Source organism: Zeugodacus cucurbitae, chromosome 2, assembly GCF_028554725.1.
Source record: "Zeugodacus cucurbitae isolate PBARC_wt_2022May chromosome 2, idZeuCucr1.2, whole genome shotgun sequence".
Lineage (NCBI taxonomy): Eukaryota > Metazoa > Arthropoda > Insecta > Diptera > Tephritidae > Zeugodacus > Zeugodacus cucurbitae.
The window spans coordinates 27,093,334-27,113,330 of record NC_071667.1 but is presented as its reverse complement, the minus strand read 5'-3'; the positions used below and the strand labels follow the sequence as shown (position 1 = coordinate 27,113,330).

Here is a 19,997-nt window from a genome sequence, read left to right as displayed (position 1 = left end):
TATGAAGTTGGGAGAACGAAATAGTGTGGAAAAGGGGGAGATAAACAGAAAAGGCAACAGATAGCAGTGATCAGTGTACTTGGCAGTGCTTAAGCGAAGTGATTGCTGGCGGCGAATGGCTGGTACTACTCACTGTTGCTATCATTAATTTACTGTTTTATATTTTATTTTCCTTCATTTCTATTTCTCTTTTGCTCTTGTAATTACAAGCAATTATATCAATTTATTGCCAAATGCTTTCCAATCGAGGAAGTCGCTTGTTGTTGGCACGCCAAGCCGGTCGGGTCAACACATGTGCACAGAGAACGGAGCGAAAGTGAAACATAACTGATGCGTCAGAAAACAGTCGAAATTGTTTGGGTCTTTCCACTTGGACTGCTTCTTCTTAGACTGCTTCCACTGTTTGTTTTTAAGTACTCTGTGCGCAATGCTCTTTGTTGGTTTTGTACACAGTTTTCGGTTTGTGTTCGCGTGCACATTTAAACGAGAATTTTATTGTTTTGTTTAATTGTTTGCTCACTTTGCTTTAATATTTGTTTGTTACTTTGTTGCAGGGGGCAGTGTTCTTTTGTTGTTTTTTGTTAATTTGTATGATTGTTTTGTGGTTTGTGTTTACGAACTGTAACAGCAATGGCGTAATGGTGTGAGCTGAGTGTGTGACTAGCACTAGGTGGGTCGTAGGTTGAAACACCGAGAAGGGAGAGTCAAATAGTAACATAATCATGATAAGCGAAAGAACCTTCATTTCCTGAACCTATCTATCAAACACCTTCCTGAATAGTAACGGGTTAAAACAATATTTCTATCTATTGTACTCGTCAATTGGAGAAAGGCAATGAGATTAAAAAAGGATAATGAAGCCAGGGTATGACAGAAGGAGATATGCCCATTTAATACAAATTAATTCTTTTAGATTTAGAACCAGTACATAAAGTTTTCTCTCAAATTCGGAATACCCTTTGAATGTAATGAGCTTTGGTCTAAGTAGTCCTTTGAAGAACTGATCGAAGATGGTTTGAAAATATTGTATAAGGAATTAAAAAAATATGGTTGAAAAGGTTAGATATGGGATTATAGAAAAGGTTTTCTCTGTTTTGAACTAACCGTTGAATACAACTGGTTCTAATGTGAGTATCTGAATTCAATTAGGTTCTCGGAGAGTAGAAATGATTTCAAGATGGTCCTCCCAATTTGGATGGACTCAACAAAATGGGCTCAACAATTTTTTTTTTATCATAAATTGATTTCTTAACTTGTATAGAATATTTTTAGAAATTCGAAGTCGTTTAAAAGTACAGCAGAAAAAAAACAGTAAGAAAAAGGAGCTGCCCGAAGGGCTTAACATGTAAACTTACAGATTAAAATATTGTCCGATAAGCCAATCAGCCGGAATCGTGGAGGAAGTGCAAGCCAAATTTTTCGAGTCGTGGGTGCCCAGACCCATTTAAATCATGTTCTACACAATATTTTTGTCTTAAAATTTATATTTATACTTTCGAAATATATGTTAATAAATGATAATAAACTTACGGCTCTATCTATTTACTTTACATAGAAAAAAATTCTAAAAATTTACTTAAAAACAGGCCGTTACATGGGATAACCCCCTCTGAACGATGGGTTTATTGGCGAAGATCACTTAAACTTTGATACTGATAATTTCATAATATTGTTTGCAATTAAAATGGGGTGTAGCCAATCAATGTAGCTTAAACAAGGAACCTACTCTCTTAAAAAATTGAGCAAGAATAATCATTATATTTCCGTATAACAGTTTTTAATTAAAATTAGAGATGTAATCGTACTCGACTTCTCTTTAAAAAAAGATTCAAATGCAAGGTTAACACATTCCCATTAAGATATCTGAATGAAATCATATTAGAACCAGAAATAATCCATCAAAGCGCTTAAAAAATTCGTTAACAATTTGAAATATTTGGTATGCAGATTGCATAAATTACAAACAATCAAATTCTACGGCTATTTGTAAAATTCCAAATGTTATTCAAATCTGCCAATGTCATTTTGCATATTTTATCTTTATTTTATTTCATTATAGGCAGACAGCAAGCTAACCGGTTTGCGCTGCTTTTGTTGTGCTTTTTTGTTGTTTTATGTTTCAGTTTAATGTTTTTTCGCTCCGTGCTTTAGTCACTGATTTGAAAACTCGTTCCACTAGGAAAGCTCCAAAAGTGAGTTGTTTGTGTGTCTGTATTGTAATGCAAAGCCAAGTTAACTGCATTTTTTGACGTCTTACTTCGTTTGCCATTTTTTGCGGCTCACACATGACACATATCTGTTATTTACACATTTGCTTTATTTTATTTTTGTTTAATTTTTTTCTTATTGCTTTTGCTATTTTGCATTTCGTGCTCACACACATTCGCATGAAATTGCTAAGCTGCCAGCTAGCCACTTTTTTCTTCGCTTTTTTATGCTAATTCATGTGCCAAGGTTAATTGGCACATCATTTTGATTCCATATAATCCATATTATGGTTAATATTTTTTTTGAATGAAATTTATCAGCATTTCGCGCTTTAACTTTACACTTTTGCTTTTGACTCATCGCACTCGTCGCCTGTCGCGATAAATTATGACATTTCACTATAAAATTTGTATTTAGATTTTTTTTGTCAGCTACTAACAACAATCAACAGGTGATCACTTATAACAACAACAAAATAACACAATAGACAATGCGAAAAGGCGCACGGGCAGCGGCGCAGACGCTCACGCCGACGTCAGCACACCTGAAACGAAGTGGTCGAAACGGGCTCTACAAGACGAGGCAGCAAACGTTCGCTCAGCCAAAGCTGCGGTGGTATACACAACACAAATGCCGAGGTATGTATGTATACACCTAGAAGTGACCCGTCCAGAATACGACAGGGGAATTTTAATAATTTTCTATGAATTTTCACTAAATATTAAGTTTCTGCTCGAGAAAACTTCATTTTTTTTCTTTCTGCAAATGTAGTTGCACATTTTGCTTTACATTTGCTACACAGTCACTCCATAATTTTTTCACTACCAACTTTAATGACCCACCTTCCGTTTCTCCACACTAAACCACTTCAATTAGAGCTTAAGTGCAGCACTTTAGATATGAACTATTGAATATTTTCACTTTCCTCTGCACTTTTTAACTAATTTCCAATAAACACACATGAAAAAATGTGAGAAACATTAAAATAAAAAAGAATATTTTCTATTCATGCACGTCGTTTATTCGCGCGGTTTTAAAACACTTTCGTATCGCTCGCTCACTCGGTACCAACTAATCGCTTGGCGACTGCTCAAATGCTTTTCTGGCGTTGGAACACCGAAAAAGTTACCAACAACAGCGGCAGCGCTAATAAGTTCTACTCAACAAACCAGTCGCCGTAAACAACAAAAAGCATACACGACTCCCCACTTGTTGAACGCTGCTATCGCCGCTCAGCGTTAACAAAGAAGCACTTTGGCTCCACTTTGCTTTGGTGTGAGAGTGTGCGCAGTGCATGCATGTGTCTGTGTTGTCGCGAGAGAGCGTGCGTGCGCCGCTTAAAAGGGACCGGCAAAATTTCGTTGTTGATTCGTTTTCATTTCGTTTCGGTTGTTTCAATGTGTTGTTGATTAAAGTAATGATCATTAAGTAATTCTGAAGCGATTTGATAATGATTCAACACTTGGGAACAGTCACTCGGAATAGGTTTAATTATAAAGATATTATTATTTCAATTAAACTGCAGTATTCAGGATATGGCTATATGGACCCCATCGAAGGCATTGTAATAGCAAAATTGAAAATAGCCGATATAGTATGTATATCGACTCCACCTCTTTTGACAGTTAAAAAAATTAAGACCAATATTTTGAAAAGTATTCAATGGGATCTAGTTCTTTGTAACAGAGGAAAAGAAAAGAAAGCAGAAAGTCAAATACTTTTCGGTTATCGGTTTCTACAATGAATACGAATATCATTTCATATTTCTTAATATTCTTTCCATAAAGTTGAAAATATTCGATAACTAGGACAAAATCAGTGTTCAAAACTAGTGGTGGAGGTCCTTAAATTCACTTAAAAAATAAACCAATAATTAAACTAATATTTAATATTTAGATAGGCTTTGCTTCGGATGGCGGATTCTATTATTTTAATATTTTAGAGTTGATCTACTATGCCAGAAATAATATTTGTTTTCCATCCGCAATTGTATGAGTAGCAACGCCAAACCATTAATTAATGTGATAACAGTGTACCGAAGTATATAATATTAAAGCAGTTTTTAGGATAAGAGCAAAAAACAATAGATATAAGGCAACATTTTAAACTGAAAAGTCTCACTTTACATTTATCTTCCTAATTTTTACATTGACCATTTTATGTGGTTATCCGCATTCTTAAATCTGTTCTGTGTCTCTTATTTAAAATTGGTAAACTTTTGTGGTTTTCAAATTAGGATCTCTCAAATATCCTATAATTATCCCTTTACTCGTATTATGATTGAACTCACTCCTAATCTTTTGATACCTGATATTTGTGAGCCTTCTAATAATTCCATGACTTTTCGGCAAGTTTTTTAGTATTTCCATTGTTTTTAGCAACATAATTTTAGTATATTTCTCAGGATTAGTCAATTTGACATTACTTTCGTAGAACACTAATATTTTTTTTTATCTTTGCATATTTCTTTACATTTTTTAAGTTTGTTATTACATTTAAAGTTCCTTCAGGGTAGGACTTTGAACGCCACTTTTTATACTACATTAACTGATTTTTTTAACTTAGTTAATTCGAATTGAATTATATTATTGTAATAATAGGTCTTAAGCTCAAATTTTATATTATTTTTTGCGCAACGAACAACCCAAATAAGATGATCAAAACTCGAATTACTCGTCATTTTCTGTACCGTTAAGTGGACTTATAAAGAAATATGAAAATTGATGAATTTCGAGCAGAAATATATTCGAAAATGAGATATGAAAAGGTTAACACGATATATCCATAGAACATGAATCATGAGAAACGATCTTTTAAAGAACAATCAGACATATAACATGAAATAACAACCATCATCACGCCACAATAATTCTGGTCTAAAAGTATTTTCAAATAGTTCCAAACTTTTTCTAACCCTCATTCATATAGTCCTTATAATGATAATAATTTTTCCACTTGACTTTACATAGGTTATATTGGTTACTGATGGATTATATATCTCAGTACAATTAGATGGTAATGTACATTTAGAGTACAGTTCTCCGATGCTAGTTATAACTAGTTCGAATAGGGTAATATTATTCCTCTCGACTTCATTTACTCAACATAGACATTTTGCTTCTTCATACTTAATAAACCAGTTTCTACTGCAAGACTATTTAGTATCTAAATTTAAAAATTTAAAATTCTTATATCTTTATCTTAAAATAATAAACCTTGCAAATACATATAGTACATAAACAACTGTAGTATGTACATATGTATGTATGTATATAATCTGCGGATGCGCATGATTCAGAGATAAGAACAAATTCCACACAGCTTCTACTCTCGTCAGTCACGTTGAAACGAAATTAAAATACTTCAAACGATTTACTTTAATTTTATTACCAAATTTAAGCATTTTAAATTTAACTATGCAAAAGCGGGACAAAATTTCAGATTTTTTATCGTGTCAACTAATTTTCAACTGTAAACAACGAGAGGCATCCACATAAAATCTGTTTGCACACTTGTGGGTGTGTGTAAGTGTGTTTCCCCATGCACATATGTTTGTTTGTTTACACACAAGTGAAGTTACCGCAAGTACAAAAATAAATAAGAGATAATATGAAATTAAACAGGCAGTACTACACATGTTCTCATTAACATACCCGAATGGGCGTAAAAAATGCATGGCATTCATGTACCCAGTAGACACACGCGGATGTTAATGGTTAGAACTTTGTTTGTAAATGATTACTGACCCAATCTTTGCTATTATAATTTTAATTTTTTTCTATATTCAATATAATTCGTGGAAATTACTTATCCAATATATATTACGAATAATTAAATAATAATAAAATGTTAGGATAATAAATAAAAATATTTTATAAAATAAATATTTCCACATAAGATGCAACATTTTTTATACCAGTAACGGTAGACAATTATTATGCCAAATCAGATTCTAAATGTTTTTTTATCCTCTATCAACATACTCTATCCGTGTAGTATCCACATATATACATACGTATGTATGTACTATGTGGCACCTTCTTTCCCGTTATCTTAATATGCATTACAATAGGTATTTAGATATTTTATTACTCACCCATAAATCTGATACGAAATTCATCATAACCCAGTAGTTGAACGGGCTGCTCCTCGTATAATGGTTCACAAATAATTTCGTAGTCGTAGGGGTCATGCCAATCCATTTTAATTTATTTGGTATTTTTTAGAGCACTTTAAATATTTTTAAATTATATTAAATTTTCAAAAAATTTATGGCGACAAATGTATAATTTTATCTCCTGTTGGAACACGTTTGTAAAATATTTCTCTGTAATTATAAATTCTGAAATAAACAAAATAATTGCAAGCAGCGCCAAAAAGTAGGCTATAAATGTTTTTACGATTTTTTTTTAATTCACATACATACACTTTCACAATCGCGCGAATAATTTTTTTATAGTCTTTTTACACTTCGGTTAACAATTTTTTCTCGCTAAAAAACATATCACACTACATTCTGAGTACGAAGAGAGTTGATGGCATTATACATATGTATGTAAGTGCCCCGCAGTTATTTAATTTCATTATTTTCATACTTTACCGTAAGCAAGTATCTGCGCCCTGACCTTATATTTTCTTACTTTCTGTTTAACATACATATATTAATTGAATTTTCTTAATTATGTTTCCCACTTTGTTACACTACATTGACACTGTAATAAATGAGGCATACCATAAGGATGCAACCCCTTTGTCGATGAAGTTTAAACTGAAACAAAAATTTTATTATTTTTTTTTTAATTATATTTTTTACTTTCACTTATCACTCAAAGCTTTCACTTGTTTTTCATTATACTTTTTACACCATTTGACATAATTTTTAATTTAATTCGTGCTTTATGTGAATATGAGGTTTTTAGAAGTTAGAAAATTAATGGCTATACTATGTCGAGTATTTCGAGTAAGCTTAGTCATCACTGGTTGCAGACAATTTTTTTGTGCCTTCCAAAAAGCATTAGAGACAAAAGTACAACGAACAAAGTTGTCTTCGGCGTTCGTAGGTCAGGAAAATGATCATAGGTGGCTAATCTTAACACAGTGAGTTTAATAAAACCAAGATTGACTTATTGATTTGTAAAAGGCCTAGGCTTTTGCCATTTATCTCAAATCGGGTGGACTTATTATCATTTTTGAGTTGGAAACTTGTTCAAATACTTGTAATTTTAAAGCACGTGATATAACTGATAGTTATAGTAGATTAATGAAGATTGAACTTAGTATAAATTGAAGCTTGTTGACGTAATTTTTGATATACTTTAATAGTTTATAAAAATTCACACCATGATATTGATAGTATATAAAGCGATTTTTAATTGTATTTGATTGTAGAGATATTATTCACATAAATTACTTATTTATTTATTTTAAACGATTGATTTTTTCACCCTTCTATCTTAATATTACTCACAGTGTATTTAATATACATATGTATATACTAATTTTTATTTTTTGTATCTAAGCCTTCACTTAAATACTTTAAATTGAAAAGATATTTACACCAAAAAAATTAAAGCCAAAATAGCTCGAATAGCATACGCGCCGCGCGACACTTCTCTCATTTGCAATGCACTCCTCTCAACTGATTAGAGATGCTTCAACTAGTCGTTCACTAACTATTTACGCTAGTGAGTTGTAAATGCGAAATGAAGCTTATAATTATTTTTTATGTTTTTGCTTTGTATTTATTTTAAATTGTTTTTTTTACGCCTTCCTCTCATTTCGGATTTTGCACGCTTTTCTTATCGCTAGCAGTAACGGTACTCACGAAGCGATAGTTTCAACAACTCAAGATGACAACTACACCGCCACTTGAGCACTTAATTATGCCAATACTCAGAACTATAATACTTAAGCGCCAAGCAGCAGTTGACAATTCATTCGCTTTCCCACATTTTGTGGCACTTGTCACTTCGTGGCGCAGAAGGACAGTTCTATTTCGTTTTATTTACTTGGAAGCTCTACAGATTGCTGCAGCCTCACTGAGTTGCGCGAGAAGCAGTTTCGCTTGCACTCCACAAATAACTGTGTATTAGTTATTCACTCGCCTTTTCAGCGCTTCTTCCAACAATTCTCTGTCACTTCTAAGTCACTTGTACCGGTAAATTATGACATTTCCATTATTTTAATCGTACTTTTGGTGCTTTTTCGTGGGTTCCGCAATATTTCACTGTTTACACTGCAATCTCTTAAATGAACACAAAATTGTTAGCATTGAAAACAACAAATATGAAGCTTCGCTAATCGCTATGACTTTCCTATCTTATCGCTAAATTTTTGAGTCTTTTCTGCGTTACGTAGAACTAGTATAAAGAATTCGTATAATGGGTGAAATTTCATTTTTAATACAAATTAATCTATTTACTTAATTTACTTATAAAATTAAGCACTGTTTGCTACTTATTCCGATACGAAAGCTCAGCGTAATCTGGCGCACTCTGTATAGCATATATTTTAGTGATTAGCGGAACACTCACTTACTGTTAATCGAAAATATTTAGTTTTGTGAATTCCGTACTACTTTATCTTGCAAACCGCGACGATGAAATATTTGCAGTAATATGTTATGACTATAAAGGGTTTCTCCATATGGTTTATAAATACCTTCCGCGTCTTCTTTAATGTTGTTATTAAATGTCGTTCCATAATCATTTACTGTACATAGAGTATAAATATTTTGTAATTCTTATATTCTTATCTTTCTTATTTACTATCCTTTATAGTATCACCATTTTTTCGTTCTTGATTAAAAGTTCGGTACAACAATATTTTCAATGCTTTCTTTTTGTGTAGAGCAAAGAAATGCCACTTTCCTTAGTTGAAATCTCAATCAATCTCCTTTATCTCTCTTCTAAAAGAAGTTCTCAAAGCAATTGAGGCCTTTGTTCTTTTATAGTCTGAATAGAATCCGATCGGATTAGCATACATAATATTATTCTTTGATGTAAACTACTAATTTATCACATTAAGATGTCACATTAAGATGTCACAATAGTATTTCATTGCACCTATTGGAAAACCTCTTATGTAAGTACATATTTTTGGACTAGATAAGTTATCATGTCGTATGTCTTCTAGCTTAACATATGACTTTTTCTTTTCGTTGGTTTTATTCTACCTATTTATCAAATAAATTAATAGCTTTTCTGCAGATTGTCAGCCGAAACATTTTCATGTTTACATTTTGTTCTATCAAACAGTCAAGTTATAGGTCTTTTTGTGATAAAATGCTTGACAACATGCCTTCGGATGCAAGCAGAGTGTGGCAAGTGGCATATATTCCTTTGTCGGTAAACACATTTTAATAGACTTTTTTTAGTTAACTGTTCAAGCCAGATTAACAGATTTATGGGATCGCAAAACCACTTTACTTTTCTTCAAAGTGAGCATAACTTACATAAATATATCTCAGAATTAGGAAGGTTCTCTCAAAGTCGCTTAATATCAAGTGAGGCGTCTGGATTATACTTTATGATGTGAATCCTTATATCTAATACTACACTACATTAAATTCTGTTACAATAAAGACCCCACTAAAAGTAATAGTAAACCTACTCCATTACTCTCCAATTTCCTCTGTCACGGATTCAGAAAGAACTACAAATCGATATCAACGACCGCTTTGAAATCTAACATTGAATCAAGCTTGTCTACAAAAGTAACATGAAACTAAGTAGAAATTGGAAAACTTCAAGCCTCGACAATAACCAAAAATATTCATGAGGCCTCCAATATTTAAATAAAATGGTATGTGAATATATTTAAACTCTTAGAAGACACTTATGAGACTGGATTAATACCACTTTTTGGGCCAATATAACCCCGTACCATATATACTATAAACCAATCAAAGCTTACCTCATAATCCCCCAATCGGTCCTCCCTCGCCACAAATAAAACAATAATTGTTGTTGTTTTTTTAAAACCGTAAACAGCACATCGAAAATATGATCCATTGGAATGTTAAAAATTTATTTAATTAATATTGTTCATACATTTAATTTGTTGTTGTTGTTGTTGTATACTGCGTTTTAACGGTAATAATACATATTTAGTATAATAATACAATAATATCTCATAAACAATATCATAGCTTGATCTCTGTCAATATTTTTATGTCTTTTTACTTGAAGCTTCTTCATAACTGTACTAGTTTTTAGTTTTTTTGTTTTGTTGTATGGTTGCTATAGTTTTGGTGCGTACTGTAAAGTGTGTTCTTTTGCTTTAACTATTCAGGTTCAACATTTTCGGTATAGTTAACATCTATTGTAGCGCCATTTTTGTGAATTGCAACAAATCAGCGCTGTTCTTACATTTGTCTCTTCTGAAGCTAATTTTTTTGTGCAGTCAGCTCAAATTTGCTGCGATTTTTTGGAGAATCTACAATAAATTATGGGATGTTGTTCAATTTCGTTATAAATCTTCCAGAAAATGGATTGGGTCAGATGTTTTGCAGCAAACTTGAGATAAGTCACAAAAATTATGTGAAAAGTAAAGTTGTTTTGGAAAAAAATATTGAATTATTAATTAAATTTTTTTCACTAAATCAAGATTAAATAAATACTTCAATAATATAATTAAAAAAAAAAAAATGGAACGATTGGAATTGGATTAAGACATATAAATTTTTATACATTTTATTACAAAATTATTTTACTCAAATTATAGTTTATTAATATTATTGGAAACATACATGATATTGAAAAAGAAAACATAATACTGTGTGAAAAAAAAAACTTTTGAACCTCATTTTACGATTAATTAATAACAAAATTTTTGAAGTTTAAAAAACACGAAACCTAATGAAATCGAAACAAATATTTATATAGAAATTGTCTAATAAAACTAATTTGAATTAAAAAAAATTAATAAAATTTTTAATATATTAGAATTTGACCACTGCTTTTAGTGAAATCAATAAAGTTATGCCTGAAAGAAATGGGAACATTATAATGTCAATACAACTATTTTTCAATTTTATAGTGTGGACTTAAAATCAGGAAGAAAAAGGCAGAGAAAAAAAATAAAACTAGCACATGAAGAAAACATTAATATTATTAAAAAAAATTACAGAAAAAATGTACAAAATAATATTTTGATTTAAGCATTTTTATGACAATTTTTATTTTTGTATAAAACAATATAAAATAATTATTTTATTTTATTTAAAACCTTTTTCATAATTTCAATATAAAAAAAATGATTTTATTTAGTTAATTTTTTTTTCTAATAAAAACTAATATATATTTTTATTTAATTATTTCAAATTATTAACCACGCAATCTCTCGTCGTCATGCATTACTGATTTGCTTGCACTACGCAAAACTAACGCTACACAGCGCAGTAACATTTATACACTGAAAAAAATATTAGCGGTTTTCAACTAGTATTTATTACTACATATTTTGTTGTTGTTATGAATTTTCTATTGTATTTGCTTTTATCACTATATATCCATTAATCGTTGGTAATACGTTAATTATGTATATTTATTTATAATTATATAATTTGTTATAATAATTTGTGTCAAGTAAACTGATATGTTTGCTGATTTTCACAGATATTTTTGTCATCTACTAATGTTATAGTTATTTATAAGAAAAACATCTCTAACTCAACAATTGCGTTGTGTTGGCTTGATATGTATAGCGATTAAATTTGTATATATAAAATATTTTTTTAAGTTTTTCTTTTAAGTTTTCATTTACACGCTTAATATGTTACATTTCACAATAAAAGTTCGAAACTTGCTTGTTTACTTAAATATATTTAGTTGAAAATTTTTATTTATTTTTAACGCTTTGAAATGTTTAGCTGAAAAAGTTTGAAAAAAAACACACAGGGATGCTTTATGTGTGCATTTTGGTTCTACGTTTTGAGTTTGTCACTACACTTTTAACAATATTTCTGTTATGATTTTTCTAATACAACTATTTTCAAATTTTTTTAGCTTCAACTACTTTGTTTTGTGGAGCAAGTAAAGTGCATTATTTTATTAGCTAACATGTAGTTCAATAGTCAACATTCATATATAGGATACAGTTATTTTTATGTATTCTTCCAGTGTGACTTGCTTGCAACATTTCATTTTCGATTAAAGTTAGTTTAAAAAATATTTTGTTAGAAAATGTTTGCAAAGTATTAATAATTTTTTATTAAAAAATACATTTTTTAAGCTATAAAAATTTTCGGAAATTTTCTTTTTTTTTTTTTTGCTTTTCATGATTTTTTGACAGTTAACAATTAAAAAATGCTTTAAATATTTAATTTGAAAATAATTTATATAAATTTACAGTTACCATTAAAAAAATCGAAGTTTAATAAGAAAATTTTCTACTTCAAATTTAAATTATTTTTTTCTTGCTTAAAAAATATTTTTTATTTGATATTTTTATTATTTTAAATAATATTTTGTTTTAATTAAATTTTTTTTTCATTTACACTTACAATTTTAAGTTAATACATATATGTTTTGTAGTGCACTCGTAATTTTTTATAGTTTTTCATATCTCTACAACATCTTGCGTGCTTGTAATAACAAATAATTATTATTTGATTTTGTTTTTGCATAGGAATAAGTAGTTTGTCTCATTTTCATTTCGTTTTTTGAGCTGCCATCATTTTCACTTCCGCTTTCTATATAACACCATTTGCTTATAATAAATTCCACTTGTTAAACATACATATATATTTTTTTTATAAATTTTCTTTCTTTATTTTATATACACATTTTATACACATACACTACTATGGTAGCCATAGATCATAGATTTTTTTATTTCGAAAATATTTTTTTCTCTGTGTACTTTCTAGATTACTAAGCATACACGTATTTCGTAAATGTCTAACATTGCATTAGTGTTATAACTGCGTCTACGCTGCTTTCTAGAGCTTCTAAATAGCATTTAGTACAACATTAGTTTTCACTGTGTAGTCATTATTTAATGTATATATATATATTCCATATTTATAAAGATATTTTAATAGTAAAGTAGTAGTTTCATTATTCAACAATTTCTTGGGTAACTTTCGCAATTTTTATTTCTTTTGTTTGTTGGTAATTTTTGTTTTCTCACTACTCTCTAATTTAAGGTACTTATAACTCCATTTATTCAAAGTTGTCTCTTGAGTGGTTACATGGTATGTAGTTCGCGGTGAGTTCTTTGTGATTTGTGGTGATATGTATTTAGCTTTACTTTGAGTTAAATATTTCATATGTTTCCTAAAAACGTTGGGTTAAAATTATGCGCTTTTTCCAGCTTGCTCTTTGTGATTTTTAGTGTTCCTAAAGCAACTTTTTCGTATTCACTTGAATCTTAAACTGTCAGTGTTTCCTTTTCAATTGAATTAATAATATTTTTTTATAAAAATATACAGTTTTCAGCTTTCTGTGTAATTTTTTTGAACTCGTTACCTCACCTATGCTTCTCAACTACTTTAAATGTTCTATTTTAGTTGCATGTCCAGTTCGAATTATAGCCTTTTTACTGTAGCTGTGTAACAATTTCAAATTTTTTGTCGTTGACAATGCAATTTTGTAAGCAATTTTATTCGTATTTACTTTGGTTTCTAATATTTCTTAGTTGTAAATTCTCTAACACTATAAGTTATATATGTTCGTGTCTGCTGTCATGTTTTGTTGGTAAGTATAGTTAAACATTTTCTTTCAAAGTTTAATTAGTTTTAGCATTGTTTTCTCGTACATACATGAAATTTAAGTTTACTCTTAAAATCTGACTTGACTTTCACTACTTCGGAGTGATCGATACCGCTAGAAAGATTTTTATGAAATCGACAGTTTGTTTTTGAAACGATACAACAATTTAATCTCTCAATAAATAAAATCATTTTGCATATATAATAATAATATAACTTAAATTGAAATAATATATTTTTATAGATAAAATAAACTAATTCAAATTTGATCTCTTATTACAATATTTAAATTTAAAAAATACAGTATTAAAAACAAAAATTTAAATGAAAATGAAAACTTCTAAAACCTCAAATTATTGGCTATCCTACACTGTGTTGAAATCTATTAATTTTAACAGCTGAATTGTAGTCTACGTTAAGTTACTTACAGTAAATGAGCTGTCAAAGAGGCTTCTATGTTCTTGAACTTTTTTAGTTTAAAACTATAAAACTGTTAGAAGTCAAAAGCTCGTTCAGAACAAAAAATAACACCAAAAAGTTCAGCAACATTTGACAATAAGATTTCGATACTCCCTTTTATGTCTCCTGTCATCAACCGCCGAGCAGAACTTGGGAAATCTTTGTGGGAATTTATTGTAAAAGTTTACAACTTGTAACAGTAGAGATCGGACTTTAAATGTTTTGTTCTTGACGATAAATGAGATACAACTAAAAAAATGCAATAAACTTATTTGTAATGAAAGCAATGAAATATGTGAAATATTATTTGATATTATTAATTGGCTTAATTTTGTGTCACTGAAATAAAATAATGAATTTATTCAAGGACATAACGAACAATAATTTACTCTCTGTAGATAAGTGATCATATTTCTTAAAGGATTACATTAAAAGATTAAAGATCTTGCGTTTTTATGGACTAGACTGATTATGCAAACCGCCCTATCTTCAACACAAATTTCTATAAAACAGCATCACTGGAAGTTTCACAAAAATTCTGCGAAAGATTATTGAATCTTTGAATCTCGTATTAGAAAACCACAAATCAAAATACGCTACGAAAATTTTACTATTATAAAATAATTTTGTCCTTCTTCTAAGTAAATACAAAGGGAAATAATAATAATATTTATAATAAATGCGAAATTTTAATTATGTCTTAGAACTAAATAAAAACCTTAGGTTATGCTAAAATATATGTTTGAAATAAATAAATATATAAATATATTTTTCATAAAAGTAAATATCCAAACATAGTTTGGGAAAAAATTCTTAAAATTGCTTTAATTAAATTAGTTAAAATTTATAACTAATAAATTTTAAGTTAAATAAAAAGTAGTATTAATTATTGAGGTGAAATATTTTTTCGAAATATTTTTAACTTATTATTAAAAGAAAAATCTAAATTTTGTAAAATTTTTCTTTGTTTAATTTCTTAAGTCTTCAAACTGTCGAATTGCCATAGAAATCAATTGGGGTTTAGTTTTGGGTCAGATATTTGTTAACGGCAGCAAGCACTCCTTCAGCGATAGGCCAATATATTTTTTATGTTTCTGAGAAGTATTAAATATATATATTTTTTTTATAAAATAAATAACCGCAACAATGAAATAAAGCCAAAAAATCAATAAAGAACAGCCATTACTTACTAAGAATAAAAATTAGCGCTGAAAAACTGGCTTATTTTGCTTAATAATTCTTTACACATCTTAAATTTTATAATGGTAATACATACTATATAGTATGTAGGTAAAAGCTCAAAGCTGTGCCAAACTGTCACACAAGTGTCAACTTTTTCGCCTTTTGCTGGTTCTTTTTCGCAACAGTTACGTTTGCTTTTGCATTTCTTTCAAGTATTTTAAGCGTGTAAAGTACATACATATGTTTTGAAATTTGTGGTTTTTGTGATTTTTTTCACTTGTCAAATCAGGGTTGCTTTTTTTAAGTTTAATTGTAGTGTTTCTTTTAGTTTGTTAATTGCAATTTTCTGCGTATTTGTGTGGGACACAAGTTTTCAAATATGCATACATACATATAGCAATATTTTTTTATAAATATTGTTTTTTTTATTTACTAGAATTCTTTACTGCTGAGTTCTCATAGATACGCGCACTAATCGCTGTTGAAAAATATTTTCTCTACTAAATATGATATGTTTGTGTGTGTTTGTTAATAAGAAATATGTTTCAAAAATTATTTTAATATTTTTTCTTCCAATTCGAAAACCGGTTTTTTAAATAGCTGCAGGGCTTGCTAGGGTTGTTGTTAGTTTTATTAATTTTATTGTTGCTAAAACTACTTTTTGTTTTACTAATTTTGAATACATGCAGATATGTTTAGTTCACCATAAATTCTGTTAGCATACCTTAATGGGCTTAACATTTTTAGTAAAATGTTTTTCAATACCACACTTGCAACACTAATTCTAATACTAAGAGTAAAAGTTTCACATAAATTGTTTGAAAATACAGTTACTTATTTAAAATATATTTTTTTACGCAAAGACATGCATTTTTTTCGTTTTAAACACACTTTAGAGCGGGTTTTTGTCATAAAAAAAATTCAAAAATTTACAGCTATTTGTGTTGAAATATTTTTTTGTAGTTGTTAGTGTTTGTTTTTTTTTTAGCTGGAAGGTATATACTGATAGCCATTGTGAGATACATACATACTAATTGTACTAACGGCATTAGACATGCTCATAAATGAATGAAGAATTTTTAAAAACTTTTTTTTATTATTTTTTTGTATTTTTTTTCATACATTTTCGGTTGCAACAGTTGCTTTGTTATTCATTTTATTCATTTTATTTATTTTGTATTTTTTTTTGTTGCAATGCTTGTGTTTTGCACTCTTCTACTCTTCAACATGAGCACTGCATTTTTGTTACGCTATTTAGTTATTTTTTCATAGTAATTTCTCAAGTTTTTTCTCATTTTGTTTTGTTTTCTTATTTTCTTCATTTAATTTTTTGTTTTTTTTTTTTTTTGTTTTCATTGTTCATATCGATCCTGCTTCCACATTTTATTATTAATTATGATTGATTTGGAATGTACACATTGAGATACCATTGAAAACCATTGACTATTTCATACGTATGTTTGTTGTTGTTATTTAAAATGTATTCTTTTCTCAAAAATTTCAGTTTTCAAAATAGCGCATCGATTTGTTGTCGAATAGAAAGCAACGTTTAGCTAGTGAGTAAAGCAAAAATGTGCGCAACGAAAGCATACAAACAAAGCGTAGTTAGTAGCAGTAAGACCGTATACAATATTATGTTTGTTGTAATTGGCATTTCGCTCATGGCATCCATGAAAATTCTACGCTACCCGCTTAAACGCTTCAACTACTAACACTACATAGATTCTTTATTTTGCTTGGAATTCTACATCTCTTCTATTTAGCCGCCGCTTTTACCCCGCGCTTTCGCCTGCCTCATTTTATGCTATTTGATTTATTTTTAAACACAATCGATTTTTTTGGTCTCATATAATTTTTTGCAATTTTTTTGTGGTTTTTACTTTGCTTTTTTATAAAAATTTTGCAAACACACTTCAAAAAATAATTTTTGTAAAAAAAATATATTGTTTAACTTTAAAAATAATGTGTAGGAAATGGAAAGAAACTTGAAGATTCCACTGTAATTTGTTCCTTCACTTTAAGATTTGAGAAAGAATTATGTTCCAACTGCATTTGTCATGTGTTCTTTTGCTATTTCTTCTGTTATGCCACTGTATCAATGTACCTGCGTTTGTATTTGTTGTTGTTGGTGTGTATGTCTGCTTTTGTGTATGTGTGTCTTTTATTCGTAAATAAAGCGTCTCCCCATTTCATCTACACCAACTGAATACGTATACGCATTTAGTAGTTGTAGTTGTCATAGGGTGTGCCCAAGTACGAGTAAAAGTTGGGGTTAATGGGTTGTGCGTGTGCATAATAAAATCCAGAAGCGGGATCTGGCGCCACTCAGTCTAAGAAGCCAGTGTTGACTAATTTCTCCAAAAAGAACTTCACATCACCCAGTTCGGAGTCTTTGATGCCGAGCGACTTCAACATGCCGAGATCGCCATTTTCAACAGCCATAAAAACGGATCGTAAATGCTCCAAGTCAGATCTGGAAGTAAGAATAGTGTGATTATTGAAAATACTATATAAACGTGTTGGTCGAGTGTCCGTCCCGAATTAAAATATTACAATATTTTTTTGTTTTCATTTTAAGGTGTTTCAACTTTAATCTCTGACAAGTGGAACAGCTAAGAAAGAAGCGCCGAGATGATTTTACCTCGCGGTATGACCCATTAGAAAGTGATCGACAAACGCCACTAATATTGGGGACAATTTTTCGCGCAGTGGACCTGTTCGACTTACTAGGGGTAATAAGGATCTGATGACATCGCCGAAGGTTGGCCCGCGCTTGCTTAAATCAAGAAAGTTCCTCAGTATATATATTCTGTACTAAATCCACCAACCACAATTTGTAAACCGGGATGCGTGGAACTTAGTTATTACCTACATAGGATGAGGAAACACGTTTTTTGTGCAGAAATCGTTAACGATCAAAGCTACATAAATGACGTATCCTTCCAAGAATGTAATATTTATTAGAAATTGTCTGTCTCCACCAATGCAATTGACAACAACAAAATTTTTGTGATTTATAATAATGCACGAGTGCTGTAGAAAGAATAGAGATACAAGAAGAAAAGAAATTATGCTGATTAAAGAAAGATTATGGAAATGAAAATAAAATAAGAGAAAAGAGAATTTAATTCAGAGGTTGAAAGCAAAAAGCAAGGAGAGAAACAAAATTGTTGAAGAAATTACAAAATTACAAAGAAAGTGCAAAGCGCCAAAAAATTAGTAGAAAACTCTGTTTAGAATTCCTTTGCAAAATCACAACGGAAGTTGCTGAGAAAATGTAGTGTACTTCCGCAAAAAAATTTTAAATGAAACTCATAACAAATGTGACGCAGAAGTTTAAACAAAGTTTGCAAAACTGTCGCACGAAACAAAAAATTAAAAAAAAGCCACAAATGAGACTTTGATGGAAGGCATAACTGCTAGTATTGTTATATTTTTTCTTTATTTTCGAAATATGTTCGTGGATAAAACTTGTATTAATGCCGAAATGCTGACCTTACAGAAATAATAATTGGCTTATTTTTTAGAAGCACACTTTTTAGAGTAACAAATATTAATTTTAGGATAGGAATAACACAACTTTTGGCGTCTGCATCAAGGGTCCAAAGAAACTCAGTGCTTCTTTAGTAAAAATAGAGAGGCAAGGTAAGTTGGTTTTTATGCCAGTCCATTGCAGTTGTTGACAATTTGTCGAATAATCAACATAAACACCGAAACTATATAGAGATCCAACATAAAATCACTCTTGCCAACAAATTCTAGTTTAGATTGAGTACGAAATTCAGAAGTAAAGCTCTCTAACAAATTACCAGTAACAGACCTTGGGTTTTACGCTCACTGTCAAGAATGAATATCGCTTGGAATGGAATGATGGACGCATTGACCTTATCTAAAAATTTGCGAAACTATATTTGGTGTATCCAGTCCGAATGGACGTGGAATCTCCAGCTCTTAAAGTATTCAGTAAACCCCCAAGAAATAGGTATGTGGCTTGTTTTCATGTTGAATTGACATCAACTTACAAAGCGAAGAAAAAACGGGTTCTATTATGGGATGAGATTAGGTCACTTAAATTAAATCAATCGACATAGCTGATTTTTGACTAATATAAAGGCAATTGATCGATAATATTTTATTAAAAAGTGATTCGCCAAATATTAAGGACCAAATAGGAATATCTAGAATAACAGTTATGACAATATAATTTGAGTGATTTGCATTTCATGGTCGGTAATTTTAATATCTCAAAACTCAAACTTAGAAATATATAAACATTGCAGACACCTTTATGGTACCATACGTTCATAAATGTGTTCACATATTCAAAGCTTTATGTACGTCTAATAACATGCTTCTTGGCATTTCCGATCTGTTACATTTACAATGTTGTTTTGCACTTAATTAATCCCAGCAGGCGTATTTGCCGGTTCGCCTG

The 19,997-nt window shown here is 30.0% G+C and overlaps 2 protein-coding genes across 12 annotated transcripts in view; both read right to left on the bottom strand.

Moving 5' to 3' along the window:
- Positions 1 to 7,906, bottom strand: part of LOC105213669 (dystrophin, isoforms A/C/F/G/H) — a 397,492-nt gene extending 389,586 nt beyond the window's left edge. For 2 of the 11 annotated variants that reach the window (XR_003752425.2, XR_003752426.2), the window contains exon 1: positions 6,305 to 6,550. Coding sequence is in view for 8 of the 11 variants with exons in the window: in XM_054232196.1 (XP_054088171.1) it covers positions 6,305 to 6,410 (106 nt within the window). In the remaining 3 variants the exon portion in view is untranslated. Of the gene's footprint in view, positions 1 to 3,050; positions 4,251 to 6,304; positions 6,553 to 7,675 lie in introns of those variants that run through there. The other 9 variants (XM_011186653.3, XM_029041313.2, XM_011186655.3 and 6 more) reach the window with 7 other exon arrangements.
- A 2,263-nt stretch (positions 7,907 to 10,169) lies between these two features.
- The window catches only part of LOC105213665 (IDLSRF-like peptide), a 111,125-nt gene continuing 101,297 nt past the window's right edge, over positions 10,170 to 19,997 (bottom strand). Inside the window, exon 4 of the mRNA XM_011186644.3 lies at positions 10,170 to 18,035. Within this exon, the coding sequence (XP_011184946.1) occupies positions 17,888 to 18,035 (148 nt within the window). The 3' untranslated portion in view covers positions 10,170 to 17,887. The remainder of the gene's footprint in view (positions 18,036 to 19,997) is intronic.